At 46.1% G+C, this 19,217-nt stretch overlaps 1 protein-coding gene across 2 annotated transcripts in view; it reads left to right on the top strand.

The window, feature by feature from the left end:
• The window catches only part of jarid2b (jumonji and AT-rich interaction domain containing 2b), a 136,300-nt gene that overhangs the window by 63,381 nt on the left and 53,702 nt on the right, over positions 1-19,217 (top strand). Inside the window, exons 1-3 of one of the 2 annotated variants that reach the window (XM_061253764.1) lie at positions 1,345-1,470; positions 1,961-2,096; positions 9,312-9,432. Coding sequence is in view for 1 of the 2 variants with exons in the window: in XM_061253763.1 (XP_061109747.1) it covers positions 1,961-2,096; positions 9,312-9,432 (257 nt within the window). In the remaining variant the exon portion in view is untranslated. Of the gene's footprint in view, positions 1-1,344; positions 1,471-1,960; positions 2,097-9,311; positions 9,433-19,217 lie in introns of those variants that run through there. The other variant, XM_061253763.1, reaches the window with a different exon arrangement.

Below are 19,217 nucleotides of genomic sequence, written 5' to 3'. Positions count from 1 at the left end.
GCTCGCAAGATTTCACCTTTTCAGACCTGAAGAGTGTTTGAGCCAACATAGTATTCGACAACACAATAATATGTTGTCTGGGAAACTTTTTTTTTTTTTTTTTTTTTTGGGGGTTTCTTTGTCCGTTTATGTTCTTTAAGATTAGCCCAGGAAAATATCTGAGGACTCCATGCCTGTGTATCTCTACCCCTGTACTATGGTGAAAGAATACAAATCAGTTTGCCTCTCCGTTTTTTTAAAAAGCACAAGTGTGTCTTGTATCATCTCTGCTGTCCCTCCTCCTGCAATAACAAACTGCCGAAACTATCCCCAGGGGAGCCCCCTGACAGAAGGGATGCCATTTAAAGTCTGTTTTTATTCACTGGCCGGAGACGGCGGTCTAATCGCAGTCTAAACCTCAAGTGCGCTGAGCCTGTGTGCAGCATTCCTGTCCCTGGGGGTCCTGTTACAGTGTGTTTTTTGGTATGTTGTGCTGAGTATTTTCTTGTCCATTTTATTATGATTTCACCTTGGCGAACTGAAAATGTGTTATCCGGAATAACGAATAAGGCGTAATTAGGCGTAATTAAGTATCAAAAACATATGCTCACACATTAATGGTGAGGTAACCGTTTACTATGCTGTGAATGCTGTTGCCATGACTGTTGAACAAAAATATTTGTAGTGAATTATAACGGTTGTTTGTATACACAAACTAACTCAATAAAGGGATTGTTAATGCTGGCTGTAATGTCTCCCATACGGTGAAAACGGTTACGAGTTTTCACAATGATGGCGAAATGAGTTTGTAATGAGGTGAAATTGAGAATCAGATCTGTGGTAGCGTGCCTTCCCTTCAACGTGGCTTGCGATTCAAGTCTCTGCAGATCAATACCTGTTATAAACATGCCTTTAGTGTCATTGCACACAGTGAGGGAAAAAAAAATGGATTATTTTTTTTTGTGTGATAATTAACTGTAATGATGTGACTGACAGAATCTCATTCTATCCTCTAAATGCCTCCATCAACAGAACCCAAAAAAAAGAAAGCAAAAGGAAATTGTGCCAACATCCTGTAGACACTCATTGTCAATTCAGACTGCCGGTCGGGGCCCTGTAGGTTTAAATAGCAGCAAATGCTAATTTCCTTTTGAGGTGGAGGGCTTCTGCGTCTATTGTTAGATATTCGACTCCCGCGGCGGTCGTCGCTGGGGAAAACGCGGCTGTTTACAGAGTAAGGAACACTACACCGCAAAGCTTTTTATCAAGCTTGTTGGAAAGGAAGAGATAACTATTTTATTGAATGTGGAAGTTGGCGCGCTCCTCTTTTAGGAGCGCTGGCACTAACAGAAGTCTGCAGTAGGCTGTCTCCGAGCCCTCTCACGGCTTTTAGAAGTACAGTCGTGGATTTTTGCACAGACAGATGTTTGTACAATTGCGAGATTAAAGAGGGGAAAGAAGGAGAGACTGCAAGAGACTAGCGAGAGCACGGTAACCGACTATAACAATAACATCCTCTCCCTTTCTTCCCTGAGGGGAGCGGAAACGTATGGCTTCTGAGAGGGAGAGTCGCTCTTCTCGTTTTTTGGCACGGACTCGAGGTGTCCCCCCTCGTGACTTAACCGGCTGGAGCTGCCATAGGTCCCCTGTGTGACTTAGCCTGGCACTTGCAGTTGTTTTTCACCTTGGCTGTTATGTGGTTTACTTGGTTTTGCGATGAATAGCATTATATGTATTGCGTACTATGTTCTTATGCTGGCTATTTTTTTTACATTTTTTAAAATTTGTTCTTGTGCATTGCTTTTTGCATCTGGATTGTGTCATAGGTTGCATTATAGCAGGTACTGTCTTTTGAGCCATTTCGGTGGCGGTTGGTGTGTCTTGTATATGTGAATTGTGTTTGTTGATAGTCTTTGGTGTGTGCGTATGTGGGTGGTCTTTTGAGGGCTGGGCTAACTGTGACCATCGTTTCCCTGTACAGGATGACAGCGATGGGATTCCATGGTCAGAAGAGAGGGTGGTCCGCAAGGTGCTGTACCTCTCGCTGAAAGAGTTCAAGAGCGCACAGAAGAGACAGCTGGTGGACGGTCTCTCCGACGGAACCAAAAACGCCAACGGTGAGTGGCCACTTGGGCTAAAAGACCCTGTACATCTTCACTGTAGAGCAGGAGTGCCCAATCATGGAGGGCCGAGACCAAGCAGGCTTTCATTCCAACCAATCACTAATCCAGCTGATTTCAGTAACTAGTTCCCTTCTCTCTGATTGTAGCTATGTCAATCAGCTGGTGTAGTGATTGGTTAGAATGGAATCCTACATGCTCTGTGGCACATGATTGATGGCCCCTGCTGTTGACCCTACCCCTGCATCCATGTTTTGGGTTTACCGGTCAGTTAGGCCTGAGAGTGTGGGGTGGGTCAGAGTGTAGAGGGCACTGAGAACACACTTGCGACCGCTTCCAGCACTGTGGCGGTTGTCACCAGGGCAGGTGGCAGAGATCACACCGCTGTGTTTCTGATGAGATTCAGGTGAGGCCAGGATATGCCACCTGGCTCCATTACAGGGCAAGGACACTGTATGCAGGGCACTGGGGAGGGAAGAGGGGAATGGAATGGAATTCTGGGATATTTTGTAGTCCATTTTCCAAGGGGCAGATCTCACAGCTATAGCCTCATAATTGACCAGAAGAGGACAAGTATGTGGGAAAGATCAGGAAAGGCATCAGAACTCAATTTCTACCTCTTGGTAGAAAAGGACTAGGTTTATATTATAGTTGGAAGAAAAAATTAACTTTTTCCATCTTAAAAATTTTTGGTTAGTTTTTGAAAAATATGCTGCCTAAATTTAAGTGGTGTAATACGTTAAAAAGTGACTGAAAGCCTGGATAATTAGGATGCAGTCATGGGGACAACAGTGGCAGCATTCCCTTCTTACTCATCTATTTTTTAATCACAACTTTCCTCCTGCACTGTTATCCAGCCTTACATGTTACAGTTCCAGTTACATGAGCAATGTCCTTAAAAGAGGTGTGGTCTGCTTTAATCGGCTCAGAGACAGACACTTCATTTTTATGAATTGACATACATTCAGGTTTAAAAAAAAAAAAAAGAAAAAATTAACATTTTATTTTTTTACATCTCTGTGTTGATCAATTAACACGATTCCATGATTAGAACAAAGATAATGTCTCCATTGGCTTGGAACGACATGTTTCTGAGGAAGTAATGGGGTAGATACATTTATGTGGTGAGGTCTTCATGGTTGACCAGCTTCCAGCAAAGGTGTGGAAGTGGGATGAAATAAAATCTGGTCCGTACATTTACATGAAGCTCGACATTGCACTTTTGAACTTAAAAAGGATTTAAGCTGCTTTTTGCAATCAATGAGTCACAACCTTGAACGTGGCTGGACATATTTCTGCATTGTGTTAGAATATCTCTTTGTAATAGCATCTGGGTTTCTTTTTCTGTTTTTTCACAGTTCTTCCTCAGCACTTAATTCCTAAACTCTTAATTATCTTTCATTCCAATTAAAATTAAATGTGACACAACACAACTATCCCAATTCCCTTGTAATGCTGTGCATTAGGGTAAAGTGATTTGAATTTATTTCACTCAAACCTCTTACATTTTAGCTGAAAAATTAGATTGAGAAAATGTTTTTGCATGTCTAGGATGTATCTTCAGATAACAAGGTTGTCTTGAATTGGGTGAGCGGAGGCAGAGGTGGTCTGATAATCTTGGAGTTTTCTAGATGATTTGGCTCTCATAACTTATGTGCTTATACATACTATGTATGAATTGGTGATTGCACTATGTCCTTATAAATAAGATCCATATGAAATCAATTGAATGCAAGACCACTTTGTCTACTGTTATGAAGATATAGGCCTGCTTTACTGCCGGTTTGTCTTGTGTTCCCTTTAACCCTGGATCGATATTTTTTTAGAAAATTCGGCAATCTCTGTGATGTATGTCCAGTGTATATTCCTACCTCTCGCCCAATGCATGCTGGGAAAGGCTCCGCCCCCCCCCCCCCCCCGCGACCCTGACCAGGAATAAGCCAGTTAGATCATGAATTGATGGATGTATTCTGCCCAATGCTAATTGTAGCGCTGTTTCCTTAAACCCGTGAGCTGTATTATTAATTGTGGGAAGCGGTAACCGATTTAATGCAGCTGATATAACATTTAATGGGGGCAGGAGTTGATTTTGCACCCGGGAAACTAGAGTACGCGATGTCTGGGAGCGTGTCAGAGAGCAGATCTGAGCGGGCCGCGATGAGAAGCCTGGACTCGAGGGCTCGGCACGTTTGCCTGTGGTGTTAAAAAAAAAAAAAAAAAAAAAAAAAAACAGGAAGAATTAGCGTTTTGAAGTCTTTCTTACAAGGGCTTCGTCTGACACCTCCGCTCGGTAGCTAGCGAACAAGGAGCCCCGACTCCAGACAGCCCGAGAACAAATCCTCTGTTGTCACGAAGGAAGGCTGAAGAAAAAAGGAGAAAGGGTCTGGCTCTAGGCTGCAGAAAAAAGTTTGAGGGGCTGGAGAGAACAGACTACGCGTCGGTTGTTTTTATTCCCCCACTCTGGTTTTGAAAGCCTCTAAGACCGGCACTTTCCCTTCGAGTGGGTAATTCTCGATTCAGCTGCGGCGCGGCGACACTCCAGGGCTCCGCCGGCCCTTAAAGTCGCGGCGAAGGGCTGACCTTATCAGCTGAATAAAAATAAGTCATTACGACGCCTTCGTATCGGGGGTCCGCTACAAAGGACGCTCTGAATGGAAATGGGAGTCTGGGGGGATTTGTGTAGGTGGGCTCGGCGAGCCGCTGCAGCTGCATTCTCACAGACTCCCTCTCTCGACGCACGCTGACATTTCCCCTCTCCCCTCCCGTTATAACGTACGGCCATTATGCGGAATTAGTCTTTTAAGAACGTGGTGCAACGTGTACTCCTGTTGCAGCTCGCGAGCTAAACCGCGCGGTTTCTCAACGGGGAACCGTGGCAGGCGGCTACAATAAGAACAGCTGGGTATTGAAGGGATTTTTTCTTTTTTCCCAGTGGTGTGGTGCGATTGTTTGCCCCTTTAAAAGGGGGCGTTGTTGACAGTCACCCTGCAGTCGCCAGTTCGCGGTCGCTACAGACTGTACAATAACATTGCGGGCTGTCTAGACGGAGAACATGACAGCGTGTGTGGGTCTGCGTCTCTACCCCCTCCGTGGGCCTGTCTGGTAACCGGCAATCGCCACCCCGCCGGCCTGCTCTGCCTCCTCGGCCCTGTGTGTTATTAAGCCAATGACATTTCTGCCCCCGGCTCATTCTCCCGCCCCCGCCGCCACCCCCACCAATGGCGGGCCTCCCGTCAACGGCATTCCGGTTGCTGCCCGGTCAGGAAGTGCTGCCGTCCTGCTTTTTTTTTTCCTCTGTCTCTCCCTCTTCCCTCTTTTCCTCACTCTCTCTGTCTTCCCCTCTCCCTCCCTTCCTGCCGCTTTCCCTTCCTCTCTCTTTCCACCTCTTCCTCCTTCTCATCTTCCCTCTTTGCATGTCTTTCTGTCTGCCTCTCTTCCCCTGCCCTTCTTTTTCTTCCTAGTCAGTCACCGCTCTCCCTCCCTTCCATCCTCCTCCTCTTACTCAGTCTCTATCCACCTCTCTCCCTCTCTTTCCCCCTCCCTCTTTCCCTCCCTCATCTCACTTCGTCTCTATCATATGCCATTACCCATTTAGAGGGAAGAAGAGACGCTCCCCAGACACCGCACAGTTGCGTTAGCCATGCCAGTGCGGGGAGAAGTAGAGCACACAGTGTTCCTGTGACTAACAGTCTCTCCCATTATCACACTGCACAAACACTATGGCATATTTACGTCCGATTGGCAAAGCCATCTGGCATTTCTGAATTTAAGCTCAACGCCCATGCGGTGCAGGTGCCGCTTCACCACAAGAGATCGATCTAGAATCGATTCCTCTTAAGATGGATGCTCTAAATGAAATTGAGTGCAGGCCAGCAGTACCATAGCAGGTGACTCGACACAAACCGCGTGCAGCACGTTAGAAAATGTTTCTTGTTGAGCTCAACCGTTTCACATATCCAGTTTCTTTTTTTTCTTTTTTCTTTTTTCCATTACCTAGGGTCGCCTGAGAATTAAAAATAGTGCCCTGCCATGTATCTGGGAAACGTATAGTAGCTAGGTCAGAGGTTTCTCAGTTTCATTATTTTGAGGTGGTACTGAGTTATTGGGTTGGAGTGTCTATACCTTACTTTCCGGTGTGGTTCTTCCCTACTCCCCTTGCACACACAGTTTGAGTATGTTATGAGTAGAGTTCAGATTGAGGGGTTAGACAGTTTACCAGAGCTCTGACTGCTGGTTGTGAGTCATCATTTTCCCTTGTGGTTTTTACCCACTGCTGGTTTAAAGAGGTTGAAATTTATTGACTTGTGTAGTTTTGATTGGTTCAGAGATCTTGTGGGTGGTGGGCAATAGGGTGTGGAAAGGCAATGTGACTGTAACACACCATTTCTCCTTTTTTTGAAAAAAAGTATCTGTATTGGCTAAGGAGAAAGTGGCCTTGGTACATCTGGTGAATATTTTTATATTTGGAATGGATAGGGTAGCCTGTAGCGTAGTGGTTAAGGTACATGACTGCAAGGTCGGTGGTTTGATCCCCGGTGTAGCCACAATAAGATCTGCACAGACATTGGATCTTTAGCAAGGCTCTTAACCCTGCATTGTTCCAGGGGAGGATTGTCTCCTGCTTAGTCTAATCAACTGTACGTCACTCTGGATAAGAGCGTCTGCCAAATGCCTTTAATGTAATGTAATGGATATACTATCTTTATCATTGAGACTTGTACATTATTGTAATTATTGAAATTATGCAGCACTGCCTAGTGAGGTTTGGGTCAATTTAATTTATTTTCAGTCAATTCAAGAAATTAATTGAAATTCAAATAGTGAATTGAGAAATCCTCACAGGACATTATAGCAATTTTTAAATTGTTGAATTTAAATTTAAATTATTTTTTAATTGACCGAATTGAAATGAAATTAACCTCAACCCTGGAAATGACCCCTTAATGAACACTTACACATCAGAGTTATTTCAGCATTGGCTCTTTTTGGTTCGCTACTGGTATGTTGAGTAACATTAAGATCTTGATTGACAGAAGGTTGAAGGTTGGTTAAATGTTCTCGATTGACCGAACTTCTGTATGAATCGAGGCCTTTTCCGTTGTGAACAGCAGTGGGGCTTTGAAGTAGATTGAGCTGTATTCCGTGCTTTAATAGCGCCGTTATACTCACAAATGTGGGTTTTTTATTTTATTTTATTGTGGAGGCCCTAGTTTGCAGTGGTCTATTAGGTATGGCATTATTCACTGATGATTGCACTGGAGACATCTTGGTGAAGTTAATAATGGCCGGAATAATGCTCCTCTTTTTGGCTTATTTTTCCCTCTCCGCATGACTCTGGTCACATCGCCCTGTGATTACTGTGCCCACACTAATGGGTTCCACTTGAGGGTCCTACCCGCTGTTGGCCAGCCCCCCAGAGAACAAGCAGGGAGGAAGATGGAGGAGATTGGTGTACTTAAAGGCACATAAATCTGATTAGTGGCCCAAAGCGCTTCTACCGGATGGATCAACATCATATTTTACGGAAGGGGCCTTGGCGGAACTAGCGAGAAGTTTGGCCGGCGCTGGGTCCTGGATGCCTCTCAAGGAGCCGGTCGAGTGAGACCGGAGTATGTTGAATAAGGCAGGGGAGAGACGGAATGAACAGAACGGAGGAAGGGAGAGCCGAGACTGAGCCGTTGTTTTAGCTCTCCTCTACTGCGCTTGGACGAAGCTCATAATCCCCAATGCTTGGTTTTCAATCGGCGGGACTCGTTTTGAGTGTGTTAGACTGCGTTTAATATATTGATTATTGTTTGTTCGCTCCCTGTATCGAGCCGTTTTTAATTCCAGCAGTTTGCCTTAATCCACTTAGTGGGACAAAGCATCTTTTGCACTGCCGGCTTGAATGATGACCGGTTGTTTCAAATTTGCATTAGAGGGCACCCTGGACTCACCTTGTAATTGGTTTAACTGGTGCTCGACATCCATCTTAAAATTTATTTAAAAAAAGTAAATGCGCATTTAAAAATGAACTCAAAGCAAAGCGCCGTCTAATGAAACCGCAAAGCAGATTTATAAACCTGTAAAGCCGTAGTATGTCTAGGCAAATGTTTTCACTGCCTTTCATTATCCGAGGAAACCGTTCGAGGTGGGTTTGAAGGCCGTCTTCCTCGTCGTTACGAGCCAAGCGTTCACTGCGGCGGGAGCTGAATTCTTGCGCATTGCGTGCGGACTGTACGCCCCTCTCTCACTCTGCAGAGGTTAAACATAATTAAATGACTCATTATCCCAGTGTGCATCAGGGGCAATCCGCAGTGACGCGCTTGATAATAAAGCGCTTGTCAAGTTCCCACCCGCTCTATAAATCTGGGCTCCTCAAGGTGAAGCGCATCCTGTACCTCCCGCCGAGCCGGCGCTGAAATTCCTCGCGACGCGCACTCCTTCGCGGATTCTCGGGAGCGGGCGGCGAGCGAAGGCGCCCGGGCTTGCATCCCAAAATGTTTCTGGGATGAGTCGGCCGCTCTTTGTATCCGAAAAATGTCTTTTTTGTTTTGTTTTGTTTTGTTTTTTTAAAGTCGTTTGCCGTTTGCGGTTAGCGGGGCGTGTGGTTGTGGAGTGACTCAGGTTTAGGCACAAAAGCGCTGTGATGTAGGTCTCATTCCGAGAGTACGAAGGGGGGTGCGCTGTGGGGGGGGGGGGCTGCTGTTGTTCAGAAAATGGGAGGAGAAATGCTGGCAGCGGGTTTGTGTGGGAGTTGAATGATGTCCCCTGAAAAGGTGAAGCAGGCATATTAACCCACCCTCCCTCATAGACGAGGCCTCAGCCCTGGCGCCAGGGGTTGATGTGACTGTAGTCATTGAGCTAGTAGGCCGAGCCGGCCCTGCTTTCAATTGACTGCTAAGCGCCCGTCGAATTGAGTCATTCGCCGCCCTGTTGTTTTAACGTGGGCTATGTCGTTCTGAAGGATTGCACATCTTGCTGAGCGCGAACGTGAAGAATCTGCCGCACTTCCTGCTGCCAAGTCCGTCATTGTTTTTCTAACTTCGTTTTTTTCCCCCGTTTGCCTTTAAGCGAAATTGACCTGTGACTGTGTCGATGGGTGGGTGAGTGGGAGAGCGTTTGAGTGACAGAATGAGCAATTGGGAGAGATTGCGCGCGAGACGTCGGGTGTGTTCACGTGCGTGTTCGTGCAGCCCCGGGCCTCACGCGGTCTCTCCTCCTGGCCCGCAGGTTCCTTGGCGAACGGTCCGCTGAATGGCTCCGCACCCAAAGGCGGAGGGAAGGACGGGGGTTCGAGGCAGAGCACCGATGGCAGCAGTGACTGCTCAGAGGAAGGGCCGGCCAAGAAGAGGTGAGTCCACCGCTCCCAACGGACAACAGGGTCCTGGCCTTTCAGCTGGCCGACTCTGGCTAGACTTCATATGCAATTACTGTATACGTACATTCGGTAATATATTTCGAAATAGAACCTTTTGAAAAAAATTTACATCTGTTTTCACTTATGATTTGAGTACCTTTTTTCCTTTGAGGCTGGGTGTAGCTGGAGGGCTGCCTGTAGCCTTGTGGCTAAGGTACATGACTGGGAGAAGTCCCAGACAAGGTTCAAGCGCACCGGTCTAGCCACGACAAGATCCATGCTGTTGGGCCTTTGAGCAAGGTTCTTAGCCCCACATTACTCCATAGGGGATTTGTCCCTGCTTGGTTTAATCAACAAGTCAACTTTGGATAAAAGCTTCAGCAAAATAACTGTAATGTAATGTAATGGGTGGGGTCCCTTGATTAAAAAAATGTTGAAAACCCCAAACTAAAAGTGAGCATGTTTTGGATGGATTGTTTGCCTTTGAGATATGAAAAGTTATAAATCCTATTGTGTACAGGCAGTGTTGTATGTAAATGGGACGGTTAATGGGTGAGAGAAATGATAATGTGGTTATAGGATGTGAAAGTGTGAAAAGGGGTTGTGAAAGAGCAGAACTGTTCAGCCCTTGAAATTGTTTGCGGAAAATTGTCTGCAAAATTGCCTTTGACATCATGGAAATCCTATGCCGTGATAATTGATGTATCGTATGCCATCTTCATTGTAGTCGATATCTTGCGGAGAAAAAGGGAAGAAGCTTACGAAGATAACACGTAGACAAGACTGCATGAAATATTAATATTAAACAGTGTTTCATTTAAAAGAATGCAGAGACTAATGAGTATTCATTTTTAAAACGTTAGTCGTTTTTAATTAGCGCGATGAAAAGTTAAAATGCATCTCCAATTAATAATTCACACCAAAGTTAATGTGTTCAAGTGCAATGTGAAATTATCTTGTTGGCGTATCATTTTTCCCAGTGATTTTCAATCTGTGTTCTGTAAATAAGGCTTAAGGAAATTAAGAGCGTTGCTGGCATAACCGTCACTGCCAGCCAGACCCCCAGGCAGTCTCTATGTGAAGTAAGTTCCAATGCATAAAGCAAAGCAGGTATAAAAAAAAAAGAAAAAAAGAAAAAAAGGTTTCCCCTTTCACAGTTAACCGGGTGGACATTTCTCTCGATTTCCAGCAGTTCTTAACCCATTATGGACTAAGGCGCCATATAGAAAACCCATAGAACGGCAGAGGAATCACAATGCATTTCAACGGTCATGTTTCTTGAAAAACGGTCATATGATCAAACAACGCTGGCACATCCGTCTGTTAAGGGAGATGGAACGCGCAGGTCACATACGTCTGTTTTTTTTATTTTTTATTTTTTATAATTTTTATCCGATTTTTCCCTTTTTCTCCCAATTTGGTAGCCAATTGGACCCCTACTGATTCAATTAGAGCCAGTATTAGATACACCGCCCACACCCCGTCCCTCGGCGGCCAACGGGAGAGCGACACGCCTTCTTCAAGCCGTCTCGCCTCCCAAGCTGTAACCGTGATTCCGAGGCGCCCGAGGTGCTTGATTTGTGCGGCGATCTACTAACCCTGCCAAGTCCCTCCCTCTGGAGCAGTGAGCCAATTATTGCTGCTCCACGTGAGCCGGCCAAACTTGGCTTTTGGCAGGACCGAGAATCGAACCCCGGTCGAACAGCGAACTGCAACCGCGAGTCTGCTGCGTCTTAGCCTGTTGCGCCACCGCGGCTCCCCCACATACGTCTGTTAAAGGAGATGTAACGAGCAGGTCACATCCGCCCATAAGGGGTTAATGCATTTGAATATGGGGATGTAAAGGAATTACTGTGAGGTGTAGGGCAGGACTTAACAGCAGGTGAAAAGGTTCGCATCACAGTCCAGTAATCCACCTTATGTGATATGCAGCGTTTTCCCTCAGTCCCTGGCTGGTGGTGTGTGGAAGCCTGTGGTGTTGCTGAGAGGACTGGACTGAAAGCCCTCTGAGGCCTCGGCTTAGGGACCGGGTAAAAGTGCTGTTTGTTCAGTAATGACGGGAGGAGAGGGAAGTCTAAATTAGCGGAGGGCCGCAGACTGCCTGCGGGGAGGTGCCGCTCCGGACCTTCATCCATCAAGTCTGGAAATAAACGGGCAACTGTTGGCCCGGTCTGCTTACCGCACTTCTCACCGGCTTTTAGTCTGATGAGAAATGTGTTTTAGGCGTGTATGTATGTGCGCGTGTGTATGTGTGTATATGTAAGTCACACACTGACACATTCACACTCTCTCTCTCACACACACACACACACACACACACACACAAATGCCAACCACACTCACACACCACACTGACACACATACACACACACACACACACACACACACACATAAATGCCAACCACACACACACACATACACACACACACACACACACACACACACAAACCACGTACACACACTTGTACTTGTAGGCAATCCCACATCAGGAGTTTCTTAGGAGAAAATCAGCCCGGTGGTGTTGTTCTAAAAGGAACAGCAGTGAGAGTGGTGTGGGAGTGCTGGACGTCTGGGACCGGCTGAGCTGAGGGCTGTATCTCCCCCCATTACCCAGGAGGCACTGCAGGGGTCATCCATTCCCATTACAGCCCTCAGCAGCCTGTCTGGGTCTGCATGTGTAATGAATGTGCTCTGCACGGAGTGTCACTGCTGGTCAGCACAGGAGCTCTATACAAACCCAAAACAAGAGGGTCGACACTCACAGATACCCCCCACTGGAGACAACCAAAATTAACCGTCCTGCTTCGGAAAGTTTCCCAGGCAGGATTTATTATGGAAACTTCTCGTTAATGTCGATTTAATGCTTATAGCAGAACAGATTCCTACAGTCATGGGTTTCATAAATATTTGTGATATATTTATGAATATATTAATATTTTTCTTTCCCCGTTGCGTCCCTCTTGACAGTATTTCTTCTTCTGCTAGGAAATAGTTCTCGTCAAAAACGGCACCCTTGATTTGTGACTGAAAAGTTGAACATTGCATTCTGTATAATGTCAACCTTTATTTCTGGTCTGCCTGTTGTGGAAAGGAGTCAGGAGATGACATTGGGAAGGTCAGTAAAGCTGAACAAGCTCATTTCCCTTCACTTGGCATACCCATAATGCTCTGCCAACTTCCTGTTGTTGATTGAAGCATAGAGACATTTCCTGTTTTACTAGAGGCACCAGAGTTCCAATTTATTTGACCAAGATTTGACTTTATTGAAGATTAAACTACAGCAATGTTAGAGATCCTGTTGCGTATACATGTATTGAAAGGGTTATTTTTTTATTAGGACTTTTATTTTCTCCGAAGAAGCAGTATTCCGTTTTACTGAAATGGTTGATGTTGTAGAGAAAACGGTACTTTATTGAGGTGGAGTAGAGGAAAATTGAATGGAAGGAGATTTAAAAAAATGTGGTAGTGCTCGGCAAAAGGTCTGACACATTAAATGGCTCCAGCCAATGTCTGTGTTTCATTTGTTACAGGAAATAAATATCCGCTGTTCCTCCGTGGCAGGGGGCCCCACTTAAGCTCCGGAGCTTTTTCAGCTCTTGTAGTTGATTATTACATTACAGTTGTCTCAGAATTGAGTTTTTATGTGGGAAATGGATACCCCGGACAACTTGCACCTTAGTAATCTATGCGCTGGGAAAGTTTACCCAAAGCCTGGTTTACAGACTTTTTAACATATAAATTGTGCTGTAGCAGGGCTCATTAACATTTGTACTATTGCTGTTGTCTATGCTCTGAGCTGACATGTCAGACTGTTCATTAACAGCAGATGAGCCAATGCGTCGGATCAGGCTGGCAATTCCCAGTGTTAATGTTCAATTTGGATTATACAAGCATGTAGATTTTCACTGGATGTCTCTTGTGTAGGTTTGTATTCTGGTTAGTGTAAGTCCTTCTTATCTCATTTCTGTGCAGTTGTGTGTGATCACCAGAAGCTTTCTTTGGGAGGAAAAGAAATGAAACATATTTTATTTATGCATTTATTTGTATTATTTGTTTTTAATTTTTTTTATTACAAATGGTATTTATTAGGTTTTTCAAGCAGGAAAGCAGATAAAGATATTATAGGCAGAAAGCAAGGGAACTAATATGATATCTGTCATGTTCATTCTGCCCTCCTCCTCTTCCTCAATCCTTCTCTCTCTCTGTGAGGGCAGAACAGGCTGCTCACATGAGCCTCATGTCTCCAAACCCGTCGAATCAAATCCTCCCTCATTAAAGCCGCCCTGTAAGCCGTGTCCTGACGGCCAGCCAGCCCGCGGCAGATGTCCGTTTGAAAAAGCGGCCGTGCCGATCCCTGAACTCCCGAGCCCAAAGGGTTCGGCGTCTCCTCCATCATTATTCCCACCTCGGAAAACCGCCAGGGGGGCGGGGCCGGGGGCAGCACCTGCCGGCGCGGTACCCGTCATTAACCGCCGCTCCGCACCCCCTAATCACAGACGTGCTCTAGAGACAGAGGTGTGGCAGCCGCAATCGCCCAACAATAGGGCCCAGCCTCGCTACCGACGGTAGAGGAGTGCCGCATACGGGGTTTGGATAACCACAAAGTGCCGTGGAGCAGACGCAGGGCAGCTCTGCGAACGGTTCTCCGTCATGGCGGGGGCTACGGGCGGAGGTGCGCGGCTGGCCTCCTGCCTCTCCCGCGCCTCGTGCTCGGAGGACGATACGCCGGTGTCTGGGCGTGGGCCCTCGCACCTGGCCTGGCGTAATAAGAGGCGGGAGTGGCTCCAGCTCCCGGGTTGATATCCCGGTACGGTGTGAAAGCCGCAGCTTTGGGGAGGCTCCAGAAGGCCTCTTGAGACCGAGGGGGTGTTTGCGTTCCCAGGGCTGTGAAAAGGCTGCAGGACCGGTACGGCTGCCAAGCAGGAAGGAGCGCTTCCCACCCACCCACCCAGTCTTACGAGTCACCCCCCCCCCAGAGGAAGTGGTGAGGGGGGCCTCTGGGAGGTTCCACCAGGTTCATCCAGGGTGAAGGAGCTGGGAGCTAGGAACTGGGAACTGGGAACTGGGAACTGGGAATTAGAAGGTTCTATCTGCGCTCTGATAGTTTTGAGATATTGAGCTTCAAAGATTCCAAAGTTAATAGCTCCAAGCAGATGTATTCAATGTAGCATTTTTTCATACTTGTAAACAGGATTTTTGTATAAAACTTCATACATGTATTTAGTGCCCTATAAGCAACATATTTATGACACTCATAGTTTCAGAAATGTCAGTTAGAACCTCAGCTCATGCGCTTTCCTTTAGAAAAGCAGTGGGACTGCGGTCCTGGCAGGGCCCAAGCCGTCCTTCTCATTGTCCTCGTTGTTCATGCCTTCGCAGGGTAACAGCATGTTTGAAATATACAAATATGGTGTATGGTAGATGCTTTTTAGCATGTGACACATTATGCGAAGACAACTGCATCTCGTGCAGAGGTATAGTCTATCGGTGCCTATGATTGTGCTTGCCTGAAGACCTGCAAGAAAAAAAGTTTTTTTTTATTTGTCTATTTTTCATAGAAATATTAATTGTCGGTGTAGACTTTGAACGGGTTTTCAGATGTTTGAGGGAAGCTGCCAGTGGATCTGCTTTCCTGGCTGGAAAAAATATGCTTTTGATTTGCATGTAATTTGTTGCATAAATAAATCTCGGTGGTTGTGGCTAACTTTCAAAACAAACTTGCTGTGTGTGATCGAAAAGCAGGTTGTGAAGACGCACGTAAATATGAACTTTCTTAATGAATTTAAATGACATGAATATTATCATAATGTAAACAAAGACAATATAGACAATTATCTAAACAATGACAGTATGGATGCTATTCGTATGACAATTCATTCATCAGCCTTTTTGAAAGCATTAAGCTGAAGCTCTCGCACCATTTTGTTCATCTTTAACGTCCCCCGTGAGCGTGTCCCCCGTGAGCGTGTCCCCCGTGAGCGTGTCCCCCGTGAGCGTGTCCCCCGTGAGCGTGTCCCCCGTGAGCGTGTCCCCCTGTGAGCGTGTCCCCCGTGAGCGTGTCCCCCGTGAGCGTGTCCCCCGTGAGCGTGTCCCCCCGTGAGCGTGTCCCCCCGTGAGCGTGTCCCCCGTGAGCGTGTCCCCCGTGAGCGTGTCCCCCGTGAGCGTGTCCCCCGTGAGCGTGTCCCCCGTGAGCGTGTCCCCGTGAAGCAGCTCTTATTGCATTACATTGCATTTAATTGCTTTTATTTGGCAGACACTTTTATCCAAAGTGTTGATTTATATGATTTATATTTGTTTGTTGATTATAGTTTATTTATATTTATATTTATATGTTGATTTGTGTTGATTACCATCCTTACCATCGACAACAATACAATCAAAATGGGGTAATTCCCCAAAATTTGAATGGTTGCAGGAGAGAATTTATGACTGGTAGGTGTTTGCAGTTGAATGCATAGGGGTAGGTGAGTGTGCGCTATAACTCTAAATGGGCTTAGACTGAGAGATCCTTTTTAATGACTTTGTGTTTGGTGTGTGTGTATTGGCTTTGTGTTTGGTGTGTGTGCGCCTGTGTGTGTGTGGGTGTGTGTGTTTGTGTATTGACTTTGGTGTGTGTGTGTGAGTGTGTTTGGGGGAAATGGCTTTAATTGGGCGAAGCGCAGCTCCACGTCGCTTTGTAGCGCCGCGGTCCCGTGCTATCGCGTGAGAAGAGGCGTGGCAGGTGCGCCGAGCCAGGCCGCGTTAGGACCTGAGTCACGAGGCAGGAATGTTTTCTTTGTGTTGACTCAGCCCCCGCAGTAAGCGCGCAGTCAAAGGCCTGAAACCCCCCCCCCCCCCCTTTCATTACGGGATGAATTTGGGCTCGGACCGCTGGCACGGGATGAGAGGATCGAGCGGGGGCCGTCGCGGTGGCCCGATTCACGGAGAGCAGAGCCACAGAGCTGTGAGCCGCGTTTAGGTCACCGCTCCCCGCCTTGAGAGAGGCTGCAAAAGAAACCGCAATGTCAGCCAGTGACTGACTGCCAGTGGCCAACGCTTTAATTCTCTTCTTTTCAGTCCGCACGGACAGGCTTTGATTCTCGACTGTGAAAGGCTTTCCCGAAAGCTGCCTGGGCTTATTCCACACAGTTTTTAAATGGCTTTCCGTAACCTGCTCCACGGTTGGTCATAATTGTGTGTGCCACAGATGTTTTTTTTTTTTTTTTTTTCTCCCTTATTGATGTTTTTCCATGTCTGACTGTGCCATCGACTGTGGGTTCTCAGGCCATTGGCTGTTGCTCTCTTCCTGCGGCGTGAAACGTGTCTGCCTCAAACTCGCCATGGCAGGAGCGTCTTTAAAGGCCTCGGAAATACGGAAATACACCAGTGTGAGAAGTGCGTGCTTGTGTAGGGAACGTCCTAGCAGCCATCTTGTTTGAGTTAAGACACCTGAAGGTAGCGACAGCTTGCCATGCAGGAATCACGTTGCATTATTCATCATGAATCAAAGACAAGGTGTTTGATATGATCTGGCTTGTTCTCATAAGGATGGAATTTGTCGGCGATGCTATCGTAGTCTCAATAATTTGTTGGAAGATAAATCTAAACAAACTTGTATCTCTTGGGTAGATTGTTGTGTTTTCAGTGCTGAAATGACTAGTATTCCAATATTATCTTCATTAGTGTTCTATAAATTTACCAAAAGTATCACAACATATTTATGTAATGATGAGAAGAATTGCATGTGACTTGTGCCTGCTGGTATTGGCAATTGCTATTATTAGTCAGCAAAATATATATGTTTTTACCCAAACAATTGCTGGGTGGTGGTGGGAGTGTGCGGTCAAAAGAGTCGGTTGCAATCACCGTTGTTTGAAATTGAAGTAAAACACTTGGTCTCGGCCTGCTCCAACATACACAAGAACGGTTAGCCTGGATAATGTGCAGGGAACCTGCAGTCTAGTCCAAAAGTGTTGTTAGGATTTGTGTGAAAACAAACAGAAGCTGAGAAACTACAGTAGGCAACAGTCCCCCATCACTGAAGCTCATTTTGTGCAGCCTACAAACAACAGTTCTGTTCTTCCAAGGAGTTTTAATTGCCTGTATGTAAAATCGCTGTCTCTGTCAGTGGATAACGAGGTAAAGTTTTATGGTGATTAGGGAAGAAGGGGGGGGGAGGTGGCAAAACATGTATTTACATGAATACATTTCCTGATATTTAAATTTCGCCGGGAATGATTTGATGAAGATCAAAAGAGGCTGCCTTTTGCTTTAAGTGGGTTAGGATGTCAGTCTGTGAATTACCGACGTAGAAGCTTCCTTTTACAACACGAGTGAGAACAGGGTGTTCGGAATTCGTCTCGGGGGGCATTAAGCGATAAATTGTAATGTAAAAGAGTTTTTCCTGTTTTTTTTCCCCCACAGATTTTCATTCGATTTGACATTGTAAACTCTACACATATTTACTGGCTCATGGACTTTCGGTTGGCAAGCAGCTGCGAGAGGGTGCGTGAGCCGCTTGAGAGTAGCTAATGTACCTTCACAGCAATATCAATTTGACAGAAACCAAATTCCTTCCAAAGTATTGTAGCGAATATTTTGACAGACTCAGCAGGTGTTTGAAACACAATTTAAAGCTGTGTGTCACACAGACGGGCCCTGGAGGTGAGAAAAGCACTGGTGTGCTTTCACTCGTGCGTCTGTTCGCAGACGTTCGCGTTCTGCGATTTCGCCTGGACCGAGACCTGATGGCACAATGTCGGAAAAATGTCGTCATTCTCTATGGCAAGCCAACCGCCTGATGAACTGCTTACAGTGTAAAATGTTGTTACTTTCTAATTTTACAAATAAGTTCATTGAGTAAAATTGTCCTTGAAAATATGTCCCTGAAAAGTTCTAGAATGTTCCATCACTAATGCTGTGGAACCCCTGCTGGTTGGTGCAGTTTTGTGCAATGCGTATCTCTCTGTGCTCCTGGACTTGGGTTGGGTTATTGCGTATTGTTTGAAATCGGGGACCTGCCACAGCATTTATTCACAAGCTGCTCCTCAACTGGCCTACATAAGAAGAATGCTGGAAATGGAGAATTGTTTTTATTAATAAAGATAAGAAACAGTGAGGTGGTGGTGAAAGGGCTACTTTCGTGCGACGTACCCGTGAGGGTGGTCGGAGGATGACGCCATAGCGGACATGTCTGTTACGGTGCCTGCCAAGGTCACCGGGTTGAGTCGGTCGTCTGCCCGCATTCTCCACCCCAGAGGTGCACACAGGCTAGTCACGGCTATAAAGAGTGATGGATGGCCCATGAGACAATGTAGGAACCGCTGTGAGACTCCCTGCCATTAACCGGCCGACGGTTCAGTCAGTGCATTACACAACAGAAAGGGCTGCCGTCCACTTTAATGAAAGAATGAACAAATTGGATTCGGTTTTAAGGGCCACGATACAGGTGCCGCTCAAGAGCTGGTCGCCTCGTTTCGGAAAGGCTCAATCAGTCCCGCTGCTCTCTAATCAGATTCCTTCGTTGCAACAAGATTATATTTTAGCCTTCCTTAATTTGATTGGTTTATTCGCTTGCCCTTGCACGCCTCTGCGATTGTACCGTCGAGCAAGCGGCCTCGTCCAGTTCCTCTCCCATCCTGTCGGCCTATCGTCTTCATCACAGAGAAGAAAAATCGGCCTTGTACAGTATATATAAGCTGGTGGTAGCGTACATCTTTGGAAATAAAACGCCGCTTATCCGTCTCATTTCAACAAAAAGATCTGTCGCCATGGAGAAAATGATATAAAAAGGGGAGCTC

Source organism: Conger conger, chromosome 9, assembly GCF_963514075.1.
Source record: "Conger conger chromosome 9, fConCon1.1, whole genome shotgun sequence".
Lineage (NCBI taxonomy): Eukaryota > Metazoa > Chordata > Actinopteri > Anguilliformes > Congridae > Conger > Conger conger.
The sequence above is the reverse complement of the archived record's forward strand: the minus strand, read 5'-3'. Positions and strand labels throughout refer to the sequence as shown.